This window comes from Carassius gibelio, chromosome B8 (genome assembly GCF_023724105.1).
Source record: "Carassius gibelio isolate Cgi1373 ecotype wild population from Czech Republic chromosome B8, carGib1.2-hapl.c, whole genome shotgun sequence".
NCBI lineage: Eukaryota > Metazoa > Chordata > Actinopteri > Cypriniformes > Cyprinidae > Carassius > Carassius gibelio.
The window spans coordinates 5,251,988-5,268,358 of record NC_068403.1 but is presented as its reverse complement, the minus strand read 5'-3'; the positions used below and the strand labels follow the sequence as shown (position 1 = coordinate 5,268,358).

At 35.2% G+C, this 16,371-nt stretch overlaps 1 protein-coding gene across 1 annotated transcript; it reads left to right on the top strand.

The window, feature by feature from the left end:
* The first annotated feature begins 31 nt into the window (after positions 1 to 31).
* On the top strand, positions 32 to 16,072 carry LOC127963831 (interleukin-1 receptor-associated kinase 1). The gene is made up of 14 exons (XM_052563906.1): positions 32 to 320; positions 1,038 to 1,205; positions 2,186 to 2,299; positions 2,416 to 2,492; positions 2,639 to 2,824; positions 2,950 to 3,014; positions 4,142 to 4,256; positions 5,931 to 6,043; positions 6,237 to 6,444; positions 7,073 to 7,141; positions 7,224 to 7,448; positions 11,449 to 11,893; positions 12,001 to 12,120; positions 13,311 to 16,072. The coding sequence occupies exons 1-14, from the start codon at positions 209 to 211 to the stop codon at positions 13,406 to 13,408; spliced, it is 2,115 nt and encodes a 704-aa protein (XP_052419866.1). The 5' UTR covers positions 32 to 208; the 3' UTR covers positions 13,409 to 16,072.
* Positions 16,073 to 16,371: the final 299 nt, after the last annotated feature.

Genomic DNA, 16,371 nt, shown 5'->3' with positions numbered 1-16,371 from the left:
TAATTCGTTGACGTAATGAATATTCACGAACCAGTAGCACGGCTGTGGTGGGGCTCAAACTAAAAAGAAAAGAAACCACAAGTGACAGCCACAAGCAGGAAACTCCCGCGTTAAGACCACGTAAAATAATATCAGAGCTGATCAAAAATATTGTCACAGCGAAGCAGATAAAGATAAAGTAAGGGAAAACGCGGATGGTTTGTCAAAAATGTCTGGAGCGGAGTTTGAAAGGGAATTTCTTTACAACTTACCCGCGTCTGTTATGACTCACTTTACACGGGTTATGGACTCACTTTCACTCTCAGACTGGACATTATTCGGTAAGAATTGTGTAATGATGTTTAGGTTTTTATTAAGCTGATGTAGTAGTGTATTTTTTAAACCTTAACTCGAACAACGGAGGATGTGTTGATTAGCACGCTCGCTAACTCGCTTAGCCATCTGAGAATGTGACGTCAAAAGTTATGTTAGTGTTTAATTTGTGAAATTTTTATTTCTTACAGCTATGGTTTATTTGCTCAGTTTAGTTGTGAATAAAGTTTGTAATGATATTTGCGTGGTTCTGAATGTACAAATGTTTAGCTAACGTTAAATGTCAGGATTGTTGCGCTGGCCTGATCACCGATGACACTAGAGTAAAAGGGGTTAATAATTAATAATCTGATTTAAAAATTCAGCAATGCACGTGAATCACTGGGGTTATTGGGTTTATTTTGTGTCCATTGACTCATGTGAGATGCTGAGATTTGTTCCATCATATTGTTAAATCACAGCTCATTTTCAATTGGGAATCATGAGATTGGAAATTAGTTTAAATATGATGCTAAATGTGATGTCATTTTATCCAGGTAACTGTCAGCTAAAAGTTTTTACACAGTCATAATGATTCTTTATGAAGTTTTGGAATGAGTGATTCTCTTACTCCATTGGAGCTAAATATAATATTAAATTATGATGTTTTTACTGTAGCAACTGAAGTATTTTGGGTGGAAACTAATAACTAAACTAAAACTTAAGTGCTTGAATGTCCATTGCAGCTTCATATGTAATCTCAGACCAGACTGAACTACGTCTTTTGGAGCAAAGCCCCAGACGGACAGATAACCTGATCCACACATGGGGCAATCGCAACGGGACGGTCGGAGACCTGCTGAAGATTCTTGAGGGCTTGCAGTGGTTTAGGGCCCGCGATATCATCCTTCAATGTATGTATGGTTTCTGTATCATTGTGTCTTGTCGTTGCTTGTTTCAGTTGTCTACCACATCTCATGCCCTAACCAGTCAGGTTGTCAGGTGGATTCTGTGGTTGTTGCACATTATAGTTTTGATTCAGGCACTTTGTTTGTAGGTAACACATTTAAGTTGTGCAGAAACACAATGCTCTCGGATGTGTCAGTTTTCTGCTGTGATCACACGTGCTTATTTGTTTCCGTTTCTGTTCTCTGATCTCTATAGAGACTGTCAGAGTTAAAGCAACTGAAAAAAAAAAAAAATCAACAGGAACAACTGATTAGGATTGTAATTTGATCTTAAACAGTACACATTGACCTTATGTGCCTTGTTAAAACAAGTTTATATTTAATTTTGCATGATTCATCTGTGCATTTTTTTTTTTTTTTAAATGATTGAATCAAAATGCAAACAATGCAGAAAATTGTTATATAGATTCATCTAGTTAAATCAACTAAAATTACAATGTTTAAAACAGTATTTTCTTCAGATTCACTACTTCTACTCAAGTTGTGTATTATTTATTTACATGGCTAACGTTATATATTGGAACTGACATAATACTTTTTTGATCTGTAATCTTTTGATCTATAAACTTGACAAATGGCAAGTAATTTCAAAATAGCCAAATATCTGCCAATAAATGACTTGGTATTATATATCATATTTTTCATCAGTAATAATATTTGAGTAATATTGTTAACTAAAAACAATAATGGTTCAAACTAAATTAGTTTTTTTTTTTTATTAAATCTGAAGTAAAATATATTTTGAACCATTGAAATTATTGAAATTCGAAATGTTCCAATGTTGAAACGCTGAAACTAAAATAAAAATAAACGAAGTGGAAAAATTATAATGTAGAAAAACGTTACTTTTTTTGCAGACACTGCATGTCATTATATTTTAGATTTTAAAAAAATCCATTGATGTACTTCTGCATGCATTTCCACAGGCAGACATATACAGCAGTTTCGTTCAAAGCAGCAGTCACCTTTAACAGTGCCACCAGTCCCTGCGTGTCAAAACAGTACAGCCATCTTTGTCAAAGAGTCTCTCCCTGTCCCAGGTAATGTTTTATTCTAAGTTCAGTGATTGCATCTGTCGAACATGATATTCTTTTTAAAAATGCAAGTTGACTGCTTCAGAGTATCTGTGGTAAAAATGCTAATTTTGCTCATTCAGAAGTCAGGCCTCTACCCAAGCCTAGCCCCCCACCGCCTGATCTGGACTCTGTGGATTCAAGAATTTCAAATACAGAGGTGCTTCATTTGATAAAAAAAAAAACAGAACTTCAGCCATTAAAATGGCTAATAGAATGGCTGTTTATATTGTGCTGGTGAGGCATTAGTCAGCATGACTCTTCCTTACAGTCTCTTAATCCACTGACATTTGTGTGTGTTCATAGTGCCCATGTGTGAACCAAGTGGAACCCCCGCCACTTTCCTCTACTGCAATGAGCTGGCCGTTTGAGGAAATCCAGAGTGGCACGTGCAACTTTTCCCCGTCCAACCAGATTGGAGAAGGAGGTTTCGGGCACGTGTATAAAGCTGTGATGAGAAACACTGATTTTGCTGTGAAGAAGCTGAAAGAGGTATTAGATGGGAACACACAAAGCAAACCATTAGGATTTTGGCCGTTCTGTTATCGAGTCATTCAGTTTGTTTCCTAAGCATTCATTTTTTTTCTATTTCTCTTTAATGTGTGTGTTTGGAACAGGACTCCCACTTGGACTGGAATGTCGTGAAGGAAAGTTTCAGAACGGAAGTAGAAAAACTATCACAGTAAGAAACTGTCTGTCTATTTTCTGCTCCTGTGGCTTTTATGCTTCCTGTTCTCGGGCCTTAAATCTGCTATTTTGCCTTAAAAGAATAGTTGACCCAAAAAGAAAATTTTGCTGAAAATGTACTGACCCCCAGGTCATCCGAAATATAGATGATTTTGTTTGCTCATCAGAACAGATTTGGGGAAATTGAGAATTACAGCACTCCTCTGCAGTGAATGGGTGCCGTCAGAATTAACAGCCCAAACAGCTGACGAAAACATCCTAAAAATCTACAAGTAATCCACACTGCTCCAGTCCATAAATTAAAGTCTTGTAAAAGTGAAAAGCTGAGTGTTTGTAAGAAGAAAAAAATGAGCCCACTATCCATAATATAACTTACTCCAGTGAAGAAGTTGTCTTGTCCGAATCAAGAGAGAAATATGCACAGATCAAGCTCTGTTTACAAGTCAAAACAGTCCAAAATAAATTCTAAACAAATATGTCAGTGGATTTTAAATTGAGAGGACAAAAAGAGATGGACTCTTTCACTGGAGGAAGCATTAATATAGATTATGGCCATAAGTGACTATTTAAAGTTAAAACACCTTAATGATGGATTTGTTTCTTATAAACAAGCAGCTGATGGACTGTAGTGGTGTGGATTATTGTGTTGTTTTTATCAGCTGTTTGCACTCTCATTCTGACGGTACCCATTCACTGCAGAGGGTCCATTGGTGAGCGAGTGATGTCATGCTAAATTTCTCCATATCATTTCTGATGAGGAAACTCCTCTACATCTTGGATGTTTTTGGGTGAACTATTCCTTTTAATTAGCTTTTTTTTCAGTCTGGCTGTGGTTCATTTGTTTGTTTAACAGAAGCGCAGAATGGGACTTACCCGCTTGATGTTTCGATTGCTCTTTATGCACCACACCTCTTCATGACCCAAAAATGAAAGTCTACAGCACACCCTCCAAAACTTTTTTGTGGTTAGTTGTCACCCTTTTGTCCTTTAATTAGGCCATTTTTTTTCTGACACTTTGACATTTCAAGCTTTGCTTCCTTCAGCTACTGTAATGCTCTTGTTAAATGTTATGCAATATAATCTAAAGCAAGACGGTTTTTCATTAGGCTTTTTCTTACACAGATACAGACATCCCAACATAATGGACTTTGTTGGCTACAGTATAGAAGGACAAATGTATTGTTTAATATATTTTTATATGCCGAAGGGCTCTTTAGAGGTCCGGCTTCGATGTGAGGTGAGTTACCACTCTTGATTGACAGTATAGGCTCTGCTCCAGTGTTTACTATGCTATTCATAGAATAGTTCCGTCAGAGTGAAACTTATGTCATCATTTACTCACCCACATGTTGTTCCAAATGTGCATGAATTTATTCTAACCTTTTAAGACCCAAGAAAAAAGTTTTAGGAATTTTTTTTTCCATGTCTTTACATTGTTCACAGCTTTAAAAATAATGTACACATCTTTTTTTAAAGCTATTTCATTCATAAGTTATGCCATGTCCTTGGTAGAGGACATCGGGACTCATATATATATATATATATATATATATATATATATATATATATATATATATATATATATATATATATATATATATATATATATATATATATATATATATATATATATATATATAGTATAAAAAAAAAAGAATAGGACATGACTGAACATGCATAGGTACAAGCAATTGATATTTTTTTAAATCACCAATACATTTTTAGGTATATATATGTATATGTGTGTGTGTGTGTGTGTGTGTGTATGTATGTGTATATATACATATATACATAAACACACACACACATATATACACACTTACTTATATATGTGTGTGTGTGTAAAATGACCACCATAAACGGGTTTTTGGGGAACTTGGAATGAAAAAAGAAGTGTAATAACTGACAAGATTTTCATAATAATATATAATATTTCATAGAATATTGAAATATAATTTCTTTCCCTGTTCATTTGTTATGTCTTCCAAAATGGGTAATAAACATGCTTTTAGTCCTGGTGTCCTTATATGAGGACATGTATGAAATCAACGTCCTGTTTCATAAAAGAAAGTCATATTATGATTTGAAACCCCATAACATTTTCCTGAGATGTTGATTTATGACACACAATTTAAAAATGATATTATAATTATAATAACAATATTATCATATTTCCACAAAACTGTAACTAAATTAATTTCAGACATTTCTGATGACCAAGGAGGGGGAGTCATCATCGTGAAACATCCAATCATTTGGTATCTCTGAAAAGCCCTGAATGTGTCCTGTACGGGACATCCAGACTTAAAACGGTGGCATGTACAATCTCAGAATAATTCAATAAAATATAATGTCCTCATATGAGTCCGCAGGGTCTTAAGAGGCCTTCGGAGATATTTCGAGGAAAGGCCCTGTGTGCTCTTTTTATATACATTGAAAATGAATGGGGACAGAGCTGTTGAAAAAAAAAAAATCACTTAAAAATACACAAAAATAGCTTGTATGACTCCTCATTCAAGTGATCTGAAATTATTTTTTTACCTTAAAAGGTAGTTTTGTCCAACCTGGCTTTCAAATCTTTTTTGAGGCCTGCATGTACATAACTTGTTGTGCAGAGTTTGACGTCAGTGTTGTCATCACTGTGAGGACCGCATCAGTGACGCTGTCAGCTATATCAATGAGAAGATAACGGCTTGAGTCACTGGTCTCACAAGTCCAAATACGAACCACTTCTGTGGGACTATAGTGGTGCCTCTTATTATTGTTTACTTGTTTTTCATTGTAAGTAAATAATCTCTCAAAACAGTCACTTGGGTTTATAACCGTGTGAGTGAGTAAGTGATTTTAGGTCTTCTATGATCGAACCCTGTGACCGCATAGGTCTGTCATTCACAACACTTGTTTCTTTCAGGACAGTAACGCCCTCTCTTGGTCACAGCGTGTAAATGTGTTACTTGGCACTGCCAAAGCTATTCAGTACCTTCATTCTTGTTCACCTGCACTTATTCATGGAGATATCAAGAGGTGAGTGCAAGAACATGTAAAGCACATGTATACTGCCATTCAGATGTCTGGGGTCTAAGAATGAATACTTCTATTTAGCAAAGACATTTACAATGTTACAAAAAAACTGCACATATTTGCTGAATATATTCTTTCGCTTGGACAAGCATGTTAATTATCATGGTACCAACCAGTCATGCTCCTTCTGTTACAGCTCGAACATCCTTTTAGAGGACCACCTGGAGCCCAAGCTGGGGGACTTTGGATTGGCACGTTTTTGTCGGAACCCCAACAAAACCCCAGGCAAGACGTCCAGCGTGGCTCAAACAGCTACGGTCCGGGGAACTCTCGCATACCTCCCAGAAGAATACCTGAAGGATGGACAGCTGGGAGTGGAGATCGACATCTACAGCTTTGGAGTGGTGAGCTGCATCTCAGACACAAAATCCCATTAACACCAATGAGTTTTTAACTTGGACAGCACTGATCATATGTTTATCATCTCACCAGCAATATTATTTTAGATTTAGATTAGATTAGATTAGATTAAGACAGTGTGTGAGAATAGAGACTTTTTGATTAACTCCCAGAGGTCTGAGTTGGGTTTTTATGGAAGACCCAGCCTTAATTATATATATATATATATTTTTTTGTGATGTTTCCTGTTAGTAAACAGATGCTATAGACTATGGCTTGGCAATATAGCTAAAAAATTTAATCTCACTATTTTGACACTGATCACTGCATTTTTACTAAATGGTCACAAAATGAACATTTAAAAATCTTGAAGGTACCAAAATACAAAAGACTAACCCACGTGGGAGCATCTGAAAGCAGGAATGATTTAATTCAGCATGGTTGTGAGACAAAAAGTCAGTGTGAAATTGGTTCACTGTCTGTATAAGCAAAGCATGTTCACAATATTTCCTAATTGTATACCTTTAGCAGAGATATCACTATAATATTTGTTTTATCACCCATTCTTACAGCAAAGGTCTTTCAGCTTTCCATATCTGATAAAGTAACCCTCCAGTTTCTCTCATACTGCAGGTCATGCTAGAGGTACTTACTGGACGCCGGGCTCTGGAGGTCAATGGCCAATCCAGAACTGTTTACTTGGTAAGAAGAGCTGAAATCTTCTTTTAGTCACATGTTAAAGTAGAGATGTCTGGTGGGTAGTTTAACCTGTTATTTCTCACAGAAAGATCTAGTAAAAGAGGAGGAAGATGATGGAAGGAGTTTGAGCAAAGGGAAGCATTCGCGGGAGCTGTCCAATGCTTACGCAGCTGAGAACATCTGCAGGAAACATCTGGATCCTCGACTGATGACTAAAGACACTCCTTCCCCTCAAGGATCGATGGAAATCTCTCAGCTGGCATGTCAATGTTTAGACCGACGGCGGAAGAAGAGACCCCGGATGACAGAAGTAGGAGAATCTATTCAAATGCTTGTTTGTTTATTATATTATGGTTTTAGTAGTGTGTTTCTTAAAATTATCATATCATGACAAATAAAACTAGATAGTAAAGTTTGTTTTCAAACTTTAAGTTGGCTTGAAAAAGCCTGGCCAGAAAGTTAGAAAAATGTAGAAAGTTTGAAAAGCTTAAAAAGTTTTAAAAATGTAAAAGTTTGAAAAGTTAAGAAGTTTAAAAAAGAAAGTGATTAACATATTACTAGCATTATAAGCAAGTGACTACCATGTCGTTAGCATGATTAGCAAAGTTGTTAACATGTTTCTAGCATGTTGAGAGCATGATTTTAGCATGATTAGCATTTTGCTAGCATGTTTCTAGCATGTGACTAGCATGTTTCCAGCATGATTAGCATGTTGCTAGCATGTCGCTAACATTTTGCTAGCATGATTAGCATGTTGCTAGCATGTTTGTAGCATGATTAGCATGTTGCTAACATGTTTCTAGCATGATTAGCATGTGGCTAGCATGTTGTTAGCATGTTTCGAGCATGATTAGCATGTTGCTAGTATGTCGCTAACATTTTGCTAGCATGATTAGCATGTTGCTAGCATGTTTGTAGCATGATTAGCATGTTGTTAACATTTTAGTAGCATGATTAGCATGTGGCTAGCATGTCTCTAGCATGATTTTCATGTTGCTAGCATTTTATTAACATGATTAGCAAGTGACTAGCATGTCGTTAGCATGTTTGTAGCATGATTAGCATTTTGCTAGCATTTTGCTAGCATGATTAGCATGTTGCTAGCATTCCACTAGCATGTTTGTAGAATGATTAGCATGTTGTTAACATTTCGCTAGCATTTTGTTAGCATGATTAGCATGTTGCTAATATGTTTGTAGCATGATTAGCATGTTGCTAGCATGTCGCTAGCATGTTTGTAGCCTTATTAGCATTTTGCTAACATGTTTCTAGTATGATTAGCATGTTGCTAGCATGTTGCTAGCATTTTTGTAGCATGATTAGCATGTTGTTAACATGTAACTAACATTTTGCTAGCATGATTAGCATGTTGCTAGCATGTTTCTAGCATGATTAGCATGTTGCTAGCATGTTTCTAGCATGATTAGCATGTGGCTAGCATGTCTCTAGCATGTTGTTAGCATGTTTCTAGCATGATTAGCATGTTGCTAGCATGTCGCTAACATTTTGCTAGCATGATTAGCATGTTGCTAACATGTTTGTAGCATGATTAGCATGTTTCTAACATGTTTCTAGCATGATTAGCATGTGGCTAGCATGTCTCTAGCATGTTGTTAGCATGTTTCAAGCATGATTAGCATGTTGGTAGCATGTCGCTAACATTTTGCTAGCATGATTAGCATGTTGCTAGCATGTTTGTATCATGATTAGCATGTTGCTAACATGTTTCTAGCATGATTAGCATGTGGCTAGCATGTCTCTAGCATGTTGTTAGCATGTTTCTAGCATGATTAGCATTGTTGCTAGCATGTCGCTAACATTTTGCTAGCATGATTAGCATGTTGCTAGCATGTTTGTAGCATGATTAGCATGTTGTTAACATTTTAGTAGCATGATTAGCATGTGGCTAGCATGTCTCTAGCATGATTTTCATGTTGCTAGCATTTTATTAACATGATTAGCAAGTGACTAGCATGTCGTTAGCATGTTTGTAGCATGATTAGCATGTTGCTAGTATGTCTCTAGCATGTTTTTAGAATGATTAGTATACAACTAGCATGTTGCTAGCATGATTAAAATGTGACTAGCATGTGGCTAGCATGGCTAGCAAGTGACTAACATGTTTCTATGCTAATCCAGGTAAAACCAGTTGATTCAGTTAGAAACCAGCTAAGACCAGCGTGACAGTGGCCAAAACTACTTCAAAACCGTTAAAAGCATGTTTTTGACATGATTATCAAGTTACTAACATGTTGTTAACATGTTTCTATGATAATCGAGCTAAAACCAGTTGATTCAGTTAGAAACCAGCTAAGACCAGCTTGACAGTGGCCAAAACCACTTTAAACCATGTTAGAAGTATGTTTCTAGTCTGATTAGCAAGTTACTAGCATGTTATTAACATGTTTCTATGATAATCTAGTTAAAACCAGTTGATTCAGTAAAGAAAACCACCTAAAACCAGCTAAGACCAGCTAAAGCCAGCTTGACAGTGGCCAAAACCACTTTAAACCATGTTAGAAGTATGTTTCTAGTCTGATTATCAAGTTACTAACATGTTGTTAACATGTTTCTATGATAATCTAGCTAAAACCAGTTGATTCAGTAAAGAAAACCACCTAAAACCAGCTAAGACCAGCTAAAGCCAGCTTGACAGTGGCCAAAACCACTTTAAACCATGTTAGAAGTATGTTTCTAGTCTGATTAGCAAATTACTAACATGGTATTAACATGTTTCTATGATAATCTAGCTAAAACCAGTTGATTCAGTAAAGAAAACCACCTAAAACCAGCTAAGACCAGCTAAGGCCAGCGTGACAGTGGCCAAAACCACTTTAAAACTTGTTAGAAGTATGTTTCTAGTCTGATTAGCAAGTAACTAGGATGTTGTTTTCATTTTTCTATACTAAACCACCTAAAACCAGCTAAGACCAGCTAAGACCAGCTAAGGCCAGCGTGACAGTGGCCGAAACCACTTTAAAACCATGTTATAGGCATGTTTCTAGTCTGATTAGTGAGTAACTAGCATGTTGTTAGCATGTTTCTATGCGAATCTGGCAAAAACCAGCTAAAAACAGTGGATTCAGTAAAAACCAGCTAAAACCTAGCTAAGACCAGCGTGAGAGTGGTCAAAACCACTTAAAAACCAGTTTGGGAGACTAGCCAAAACAACTGATCAGCTTAGGCTGGTTTTAGCTGTATTCTCAGTAGAGAGTTTTTAAGGTTTGCCCTGGTAGTAGACAGCTTAAATATATTATAAGCCTTATTTTTCAAAAGTTTGTACCCCCGCAATGAAAGTCTATGGGATTTAAGGTGGTTTTGGTAGTCTGGTTTACGAAAACCATAAGCCGAATCAGTTAGAAAAGATATAGCAACCCGAGTCAGACCAGTCTGAAGGTCTGACCCGAGTTTGGTGGTTCTAGCTTGAAAGCTCTAGGAGGAGATAGTGTGTAAAATTTGGCTCAGAAGAATAATAATAATAATAATAATAAGATTAAATAGTAGATCAGTAAGTTGGCTTTTTCAAGCCAACTTAATAAAACAATTATTTAATTTTGTGCAGTAAAAATGTAAAGTTCTAAATGTACTACTGTTAAAAATGTTGGGGTCAGTCATTATTTATTTATTTTAAGAATATGAATACAATTATGCAGCAAGGATGCATTAAATGAATCATGACACTAAAGTCATTTATAATGTCAAAAAAGATTTCTATTTCAAATAATAACTTTGTATTCATCAAAGAATTCTGACAAAAAAGTATCACAGATTCCACAGAAATATGAAGCAGCACAACTGATTTTAATGTTGATGATGATGATAAGACTTTTCTTGAGCAACAAATCGGCATATTATAATGATTTCTGAAAGATCATGTGACACTGAAGACTGGAGGAATAATGCTGAAAATTCAGCTTTGCATCACAGAAATAAATTACACTTTTAAAATATATTCTAAAATAGGAAGTTATTTTAAATTGTAATATTTCACAATATTACTTAGATAAATGCAGACTTGGTGAGACATTTAAAAAATAAATAACAAGTCTTACTGATCCTAAACTTTTAAACGTCCGTGTAATTTAGTATTATTTTCAGAACTAAAAAGAGCATTTCTTCACGTTATTAAATATAAAGGATGGAGTGTTTAAAAACAGTTGCACCTCAAAACAAATGTGAAGGGCGTTTCTTAAAGACACAGGCTCAGTGTCAAAAAACAGAAAGTTATTATTTAAATACGATTATTTAAAACAATAATACCCCTTCATAATATAATGTGTATTCTAGCGTTTTACTTTGGTGTTTTATAGGTGTTCAAAGCACTTCAAGATGTGCATTTAGGGTTGAAGACCTCTGGCAGATCGACCACAGTCAGATTGTCTCCCGTATCGTCTCATCCATCCACTCCTGAGCCTCTGCGCTCCGGCAGCAGCTCCCTGGACTCTCTGACTCATCAGTTCTCTAAACTCCGCCCTCAAGAAGACACGTACCCCTGCCTTCACAAGACTGGCTGCCCCACCTTGACCTCTGCCGTGACTCAGTCTAGCTGCTCGGGGTCAGAGTTGAATGCTGAATCGTGGGCTTCACAGTCTTCTGGAATGCCCTGTGAATCGGATGAGAGTCAAGGCTTTTCTCAGTACTTGACGAGTCACTGTAGCAGAGCTCAGGAGACGTCATGTGGGAGCTTTGGCATTCAGAGCACTAAAACAAGTGGTTCTTTAGTGGAAAACTCACCACAGTCCAGTCCCAATGAAGGTAATGAGATTATTTGTTATGAAAATGGGTAGATCATAAATAGTTAAGAGCATGTTTCTGAATGGATGATATTATAACTTTCTTGTTGGCACTGTCTTAATTTACAGGTTTTTCTGACAATAAAGTGTTTGTGAATTCTGTGAGGCAGCGACTGGTCCGAAAAATTGAGCTTTATGAAGAGGGAAGGATTTTAACTTCTGATCTGCTGTCACCAGGAGCCTCATTATGTAAGTGTCCAAATCAACCATAACTGGACCACATTACTGTATACGACAAATGCTTCATTCAAACTGAGCTGAAAATGACCCATATAGAAGAGTCATCTGCTCCTGCATCTGCTCCATCTTATAGCCCTTTGGTTAATGTCTGGAGATTTGCTTTTGAGGCATTGCTCATGTCACAAATACTCCGTTTTCACATTTAAAACGCAACTTGGGTGACAAATACAAGACCCTCATATTTTAACACGACCCCACAAGCAATAAACACACATTTTGTATGTCTTAACTGGCATTTGTAATCTGTATTGTCTGTATATTTTTGTTTTATTATTATTATTTTTAAATGTCACATTTTTCATCACTATGATACCAAGGTTATTACAGTTAATACAAAACTGTGTTTGGTATTTTAAACTTTTAACTGAAATAAAAAAAATATATATATATATATAGACACACACACACACACAAAAAACTTAGATTTATTTTATTTTGTACATGAAAATTTAAAATGAAAATGGTTAATAATCTTAGTTTATCTTGATAAGACTAATAATAAATAAAAAAAATACAATGGAAAAATAATTAAGAGAGATATTTAAAATGAAAAAAGCAAAAACTGATAAAAAACTTACAAATCATACAAAAAGACTAAAATATAAACTAAAAAGATCTGAAATATAAACTCAATAAAAACTACAATTAAATCTTAATTATGCTAAAATAACCCCACCTAATAGAAATCCAAAAATCTCAATGTAATAAAGTTGAAACATAAAAGAATTGACACATTTTATTACAATAAACCACTTTATCATAACTTCCTTAAGCATTAACAAACATGATACAGTGCTTAACAGCTAATTAGATCTGCTGAGCTGCTCAGTTATAATTTTAAAAACCAATTCGCACCGACGGATGCAAGACACCAGATTACAGTTTACATCACTTCTCCGAAAATTGCAGAGTCAACATGTTCAATCAGCGAGAACAAGCAGCAACAGATGTAACACACTGATTAGACAAAACCCCACAAATGTGTCCGTTGTCTGCCTCTGTCAGTGCAGTGTGAATTACTCCATACTGAGTTAAAAACATGCAAGAGGATCTTTACAAAATGTGTCCACACAAAATTGCTGTGCTTGTTTGTTTGAATCAATGATCTAGTATATTAATGCTTTTTCATAATTCTGTAGACCGGGAGATGAATGCTGAAACGAGGGAGCCAGAAGAGAGTGATGAGTTTGCAAGTGAGACGTCTGGAGTCCACATGCAGTCGCCTGCTGCAGTTTAACACTGGATTAACGTCTGGAGGAAGGAACCCAGCTACATATATTTGATGAAAATATCACATGAAATATTCACAAATATCTTTAAGGTAGCCTACTAGGGGTGTCCCCGACTAAAGATTTTCAGTCTAATCAGAATTTTCGAATCGTGCCGATATTCGACTGATAGTCAAATCGTATGTTTCGGGGGCAAAATACATTACCAAGAGTCAATTCAGACATTCGACGGCCATAATTACGTTAACACACAGGGAAGATGTGTAACGGACGCCTCGCAGATACAAACAGAGTAAATAATGATTTAAGTTTTGATTTAAAGATTAACATTAAATGCAATTTAACATTTTTTACAACAGTGCTCTCTCATTATAAAGTTATGTATATGAGAGTAGTTATTAATATTCTGAAATTAAGATGTGCGCGCTGAAGATGACCAGTAGAATGAAGCAGCAGGTTTTTAAAACATCATTTATCTCATATAAAATACGCTTTATTTATACATCATTAACAACGTTAATATTACAACTTCTAGGCTTTCTGCACAAAATACCCCGAAAGCGTGAACATGTCTGTGTGGCTCTGAATGAACACATTCTTCACACAACAATGTGCAGAAACACAGCAACTACACTCTAAAAATTCACAGCGTTTTATTATAATGGTGTCATTATATGTATGTATATGACAGTCCCAGTCATAGTTATTAATATCAGGGCCGCCGGCCCATGGTCTGTTGGTGCCCTATAGGTGAGATGATAGATTTCTAGATTTTCAGACTTTAAATAAAGTAAAATTAAATAAGCAGTTAACAGTTAAGATGTTCTTAAAAGACTATATCAAAATACTACATAAAGATCACTAGCTAATACTGACATATAATTATGTTAACTTGTGATTTTTACCTCTATATTTATATTTTTTGGCTCTTCTTGTTTGAGTTGCTTCCTGCCTTGTGCCCCTGATAATTTTCTTTTTTTACTCATTTTTTTTTAGAAATGATACTTTAAGATCACATAAATTACAAAACTATTTTAACTGCATGCGCCATGCATAATTAATGCATTATGATGATGTACTATATGACACAGAAAGTGTTTAAATTAATGTTGTCAAATCGTATTTTCCGTTGATGTCAATTTTATTTTATTCTAAAATTTATTTTGATGATCGATCAGTACTAAAATTGTAAACTTTTAGAAATTATTTCGCTTAATATATGGGTGTAGGAGCACACAATGGGCACAAGAGGGCTCAAAGAAAAAAAAAAAAAACACAAAAAGAACTTTTGTGCAGTTCCCACCAGTCATTTTTTGCCCTATGTAAGTGCCTGTGTTACCAATGCCACGGCCTGCCCGGATTTATATTCTGCATTGTTGTTTTTTTGTCCTGCTCGCTCACGCTGCGCGCTGAAGAGATCCTTAATGTAGTAGCCTACCACAATGAAGCTGAACTCAACTAAATGCATCATGATAAATAATATATACACAATCTTTCACTCTGCCTGTGTCAGTGTAAGATTATGGAGAGTGTAACTTAAATCTATAGGGGTGGTAAAAATATTTATTTAAAGCTTCTTTCTTTTCAGATTCTTATTTATCACAGTATTTTAATAGGCTGTATATTAACTTATTGGGAGAAAACCAGTGGTTCTGTGTGAAATCAGACATTTGAGCTCCCCACATACAGCCAAAATGGCATGATCATAACACACCCAGTGAATATTCGACAGAGAGATTGGTATCGAATCAAGCTCCTCCTCTCAAAGCATCGAGTCTATTCGGGGTCACCCCTATTAACGGTACTTTTTTTTACTGTTATGGTAGAGAAAATACCTTCATAAATACCTCGCCCAAGCTGCAGATTAATAATCTTCTTTTTTTATGGTAATATGGTAATAGCAAATGAAACAAGGTATGGATGAAGAAAGCTCTGTAGTTATGAACCTGTGAATCTTGAATGACTAGCCAAAGAAATATAAAAGTGCATAATTTATTGTTATACGCCTGTTAGTTTGGCGATCGAATGTCTATAGCTTGTTGTTTTTGGCTTTGTTCTCAGCAGCATATTGTTAATAACATAATGTCAAGTTCATTGATTGTGGCCGAAACGCCTTCATATATGAATAACTATTTAAATCCTGTTAGTGCTGTTTAACATTAATGACTACTCTATTTCTGTGATACTAACTGCTGATTGTTATATACATTAAATTAAACATTTAGCCTGTACTTAATCGCGCACATTAGATTTTTTCCCCCTAGTTAGATTACTGCAAAGCCAAAACCATTTTATATGAAACACTGATTGTTTGTTTGTTTGAGTTTGTTTTAACCAGAGCCCTAACAGCTGTTACACATTTCTACATTCAGCCCTTTGCTTTATAACTGTATACAATGATTTGTAAAATGTAATAATAATTAAAAATAAAATTAAAATTGTTCTTAGATGCAACAATTTAATCTGCTCTATTGAAAGAAAATGTTGTTTTTATGAAATGCAACTCTTTTATTGGCAGTGGAGTGTTTTGTAAGCACATTATATTTACATAAATTATGATTATAGTTATTTTACTGCAGAGATCATGAGTATTAGAGATGGTAGAGTTACAGGAGAAATTACCATGTTAACCATAGATTCTGATACATAATAAAAATATATTTTACATGAAATCTGTGTGTATATTCTTTAATGTTTAGATATCAATGCTAAAATATTTCCACCTTTTTATATTTTTATTATATGAAGATTACTTTAACAAAAAACCTTTTACTAGACCTTCAGAATTTATTTTTGATACTTTTCAGAAAGAGCACAAATTTTCAATCTGAAAATCCAACATAAAAATATTGTTTAAAAACTATGATAATCAAATCGTATTTACAAAACCTTTTCAGGAAAAACAAAATATCTATCTATAAACGCACAATATTGTGGTACTCCATAAAAATGTAACTAATTACATACTTTG

Excerpts from the sequence above, each read along its gene's own strand:
- LOC127963831 (XM_052563906.1), top strand. The coding sequence starts at position 209 with ATGTCTGGAGCGGAGTTTGAAAGGGAATTTCTTTACAACTTACCCGCG. Across the intron at positions 7,449-11,448 it reads AGAGACCCCGGATGACAGAA|GTGTTCAAAGCACTTCAAGA; the intron begins GTAGGAGAATCT and ends GGTGTTTTATAG. Across the intron at positions 11,894-12,000 it reads ACAGTCCAGTCCCAATGAAG|GTTTTTCTGACAATAAAGTG; the intron begins GTAATGAGATTA and ends CTTAATTTACAG.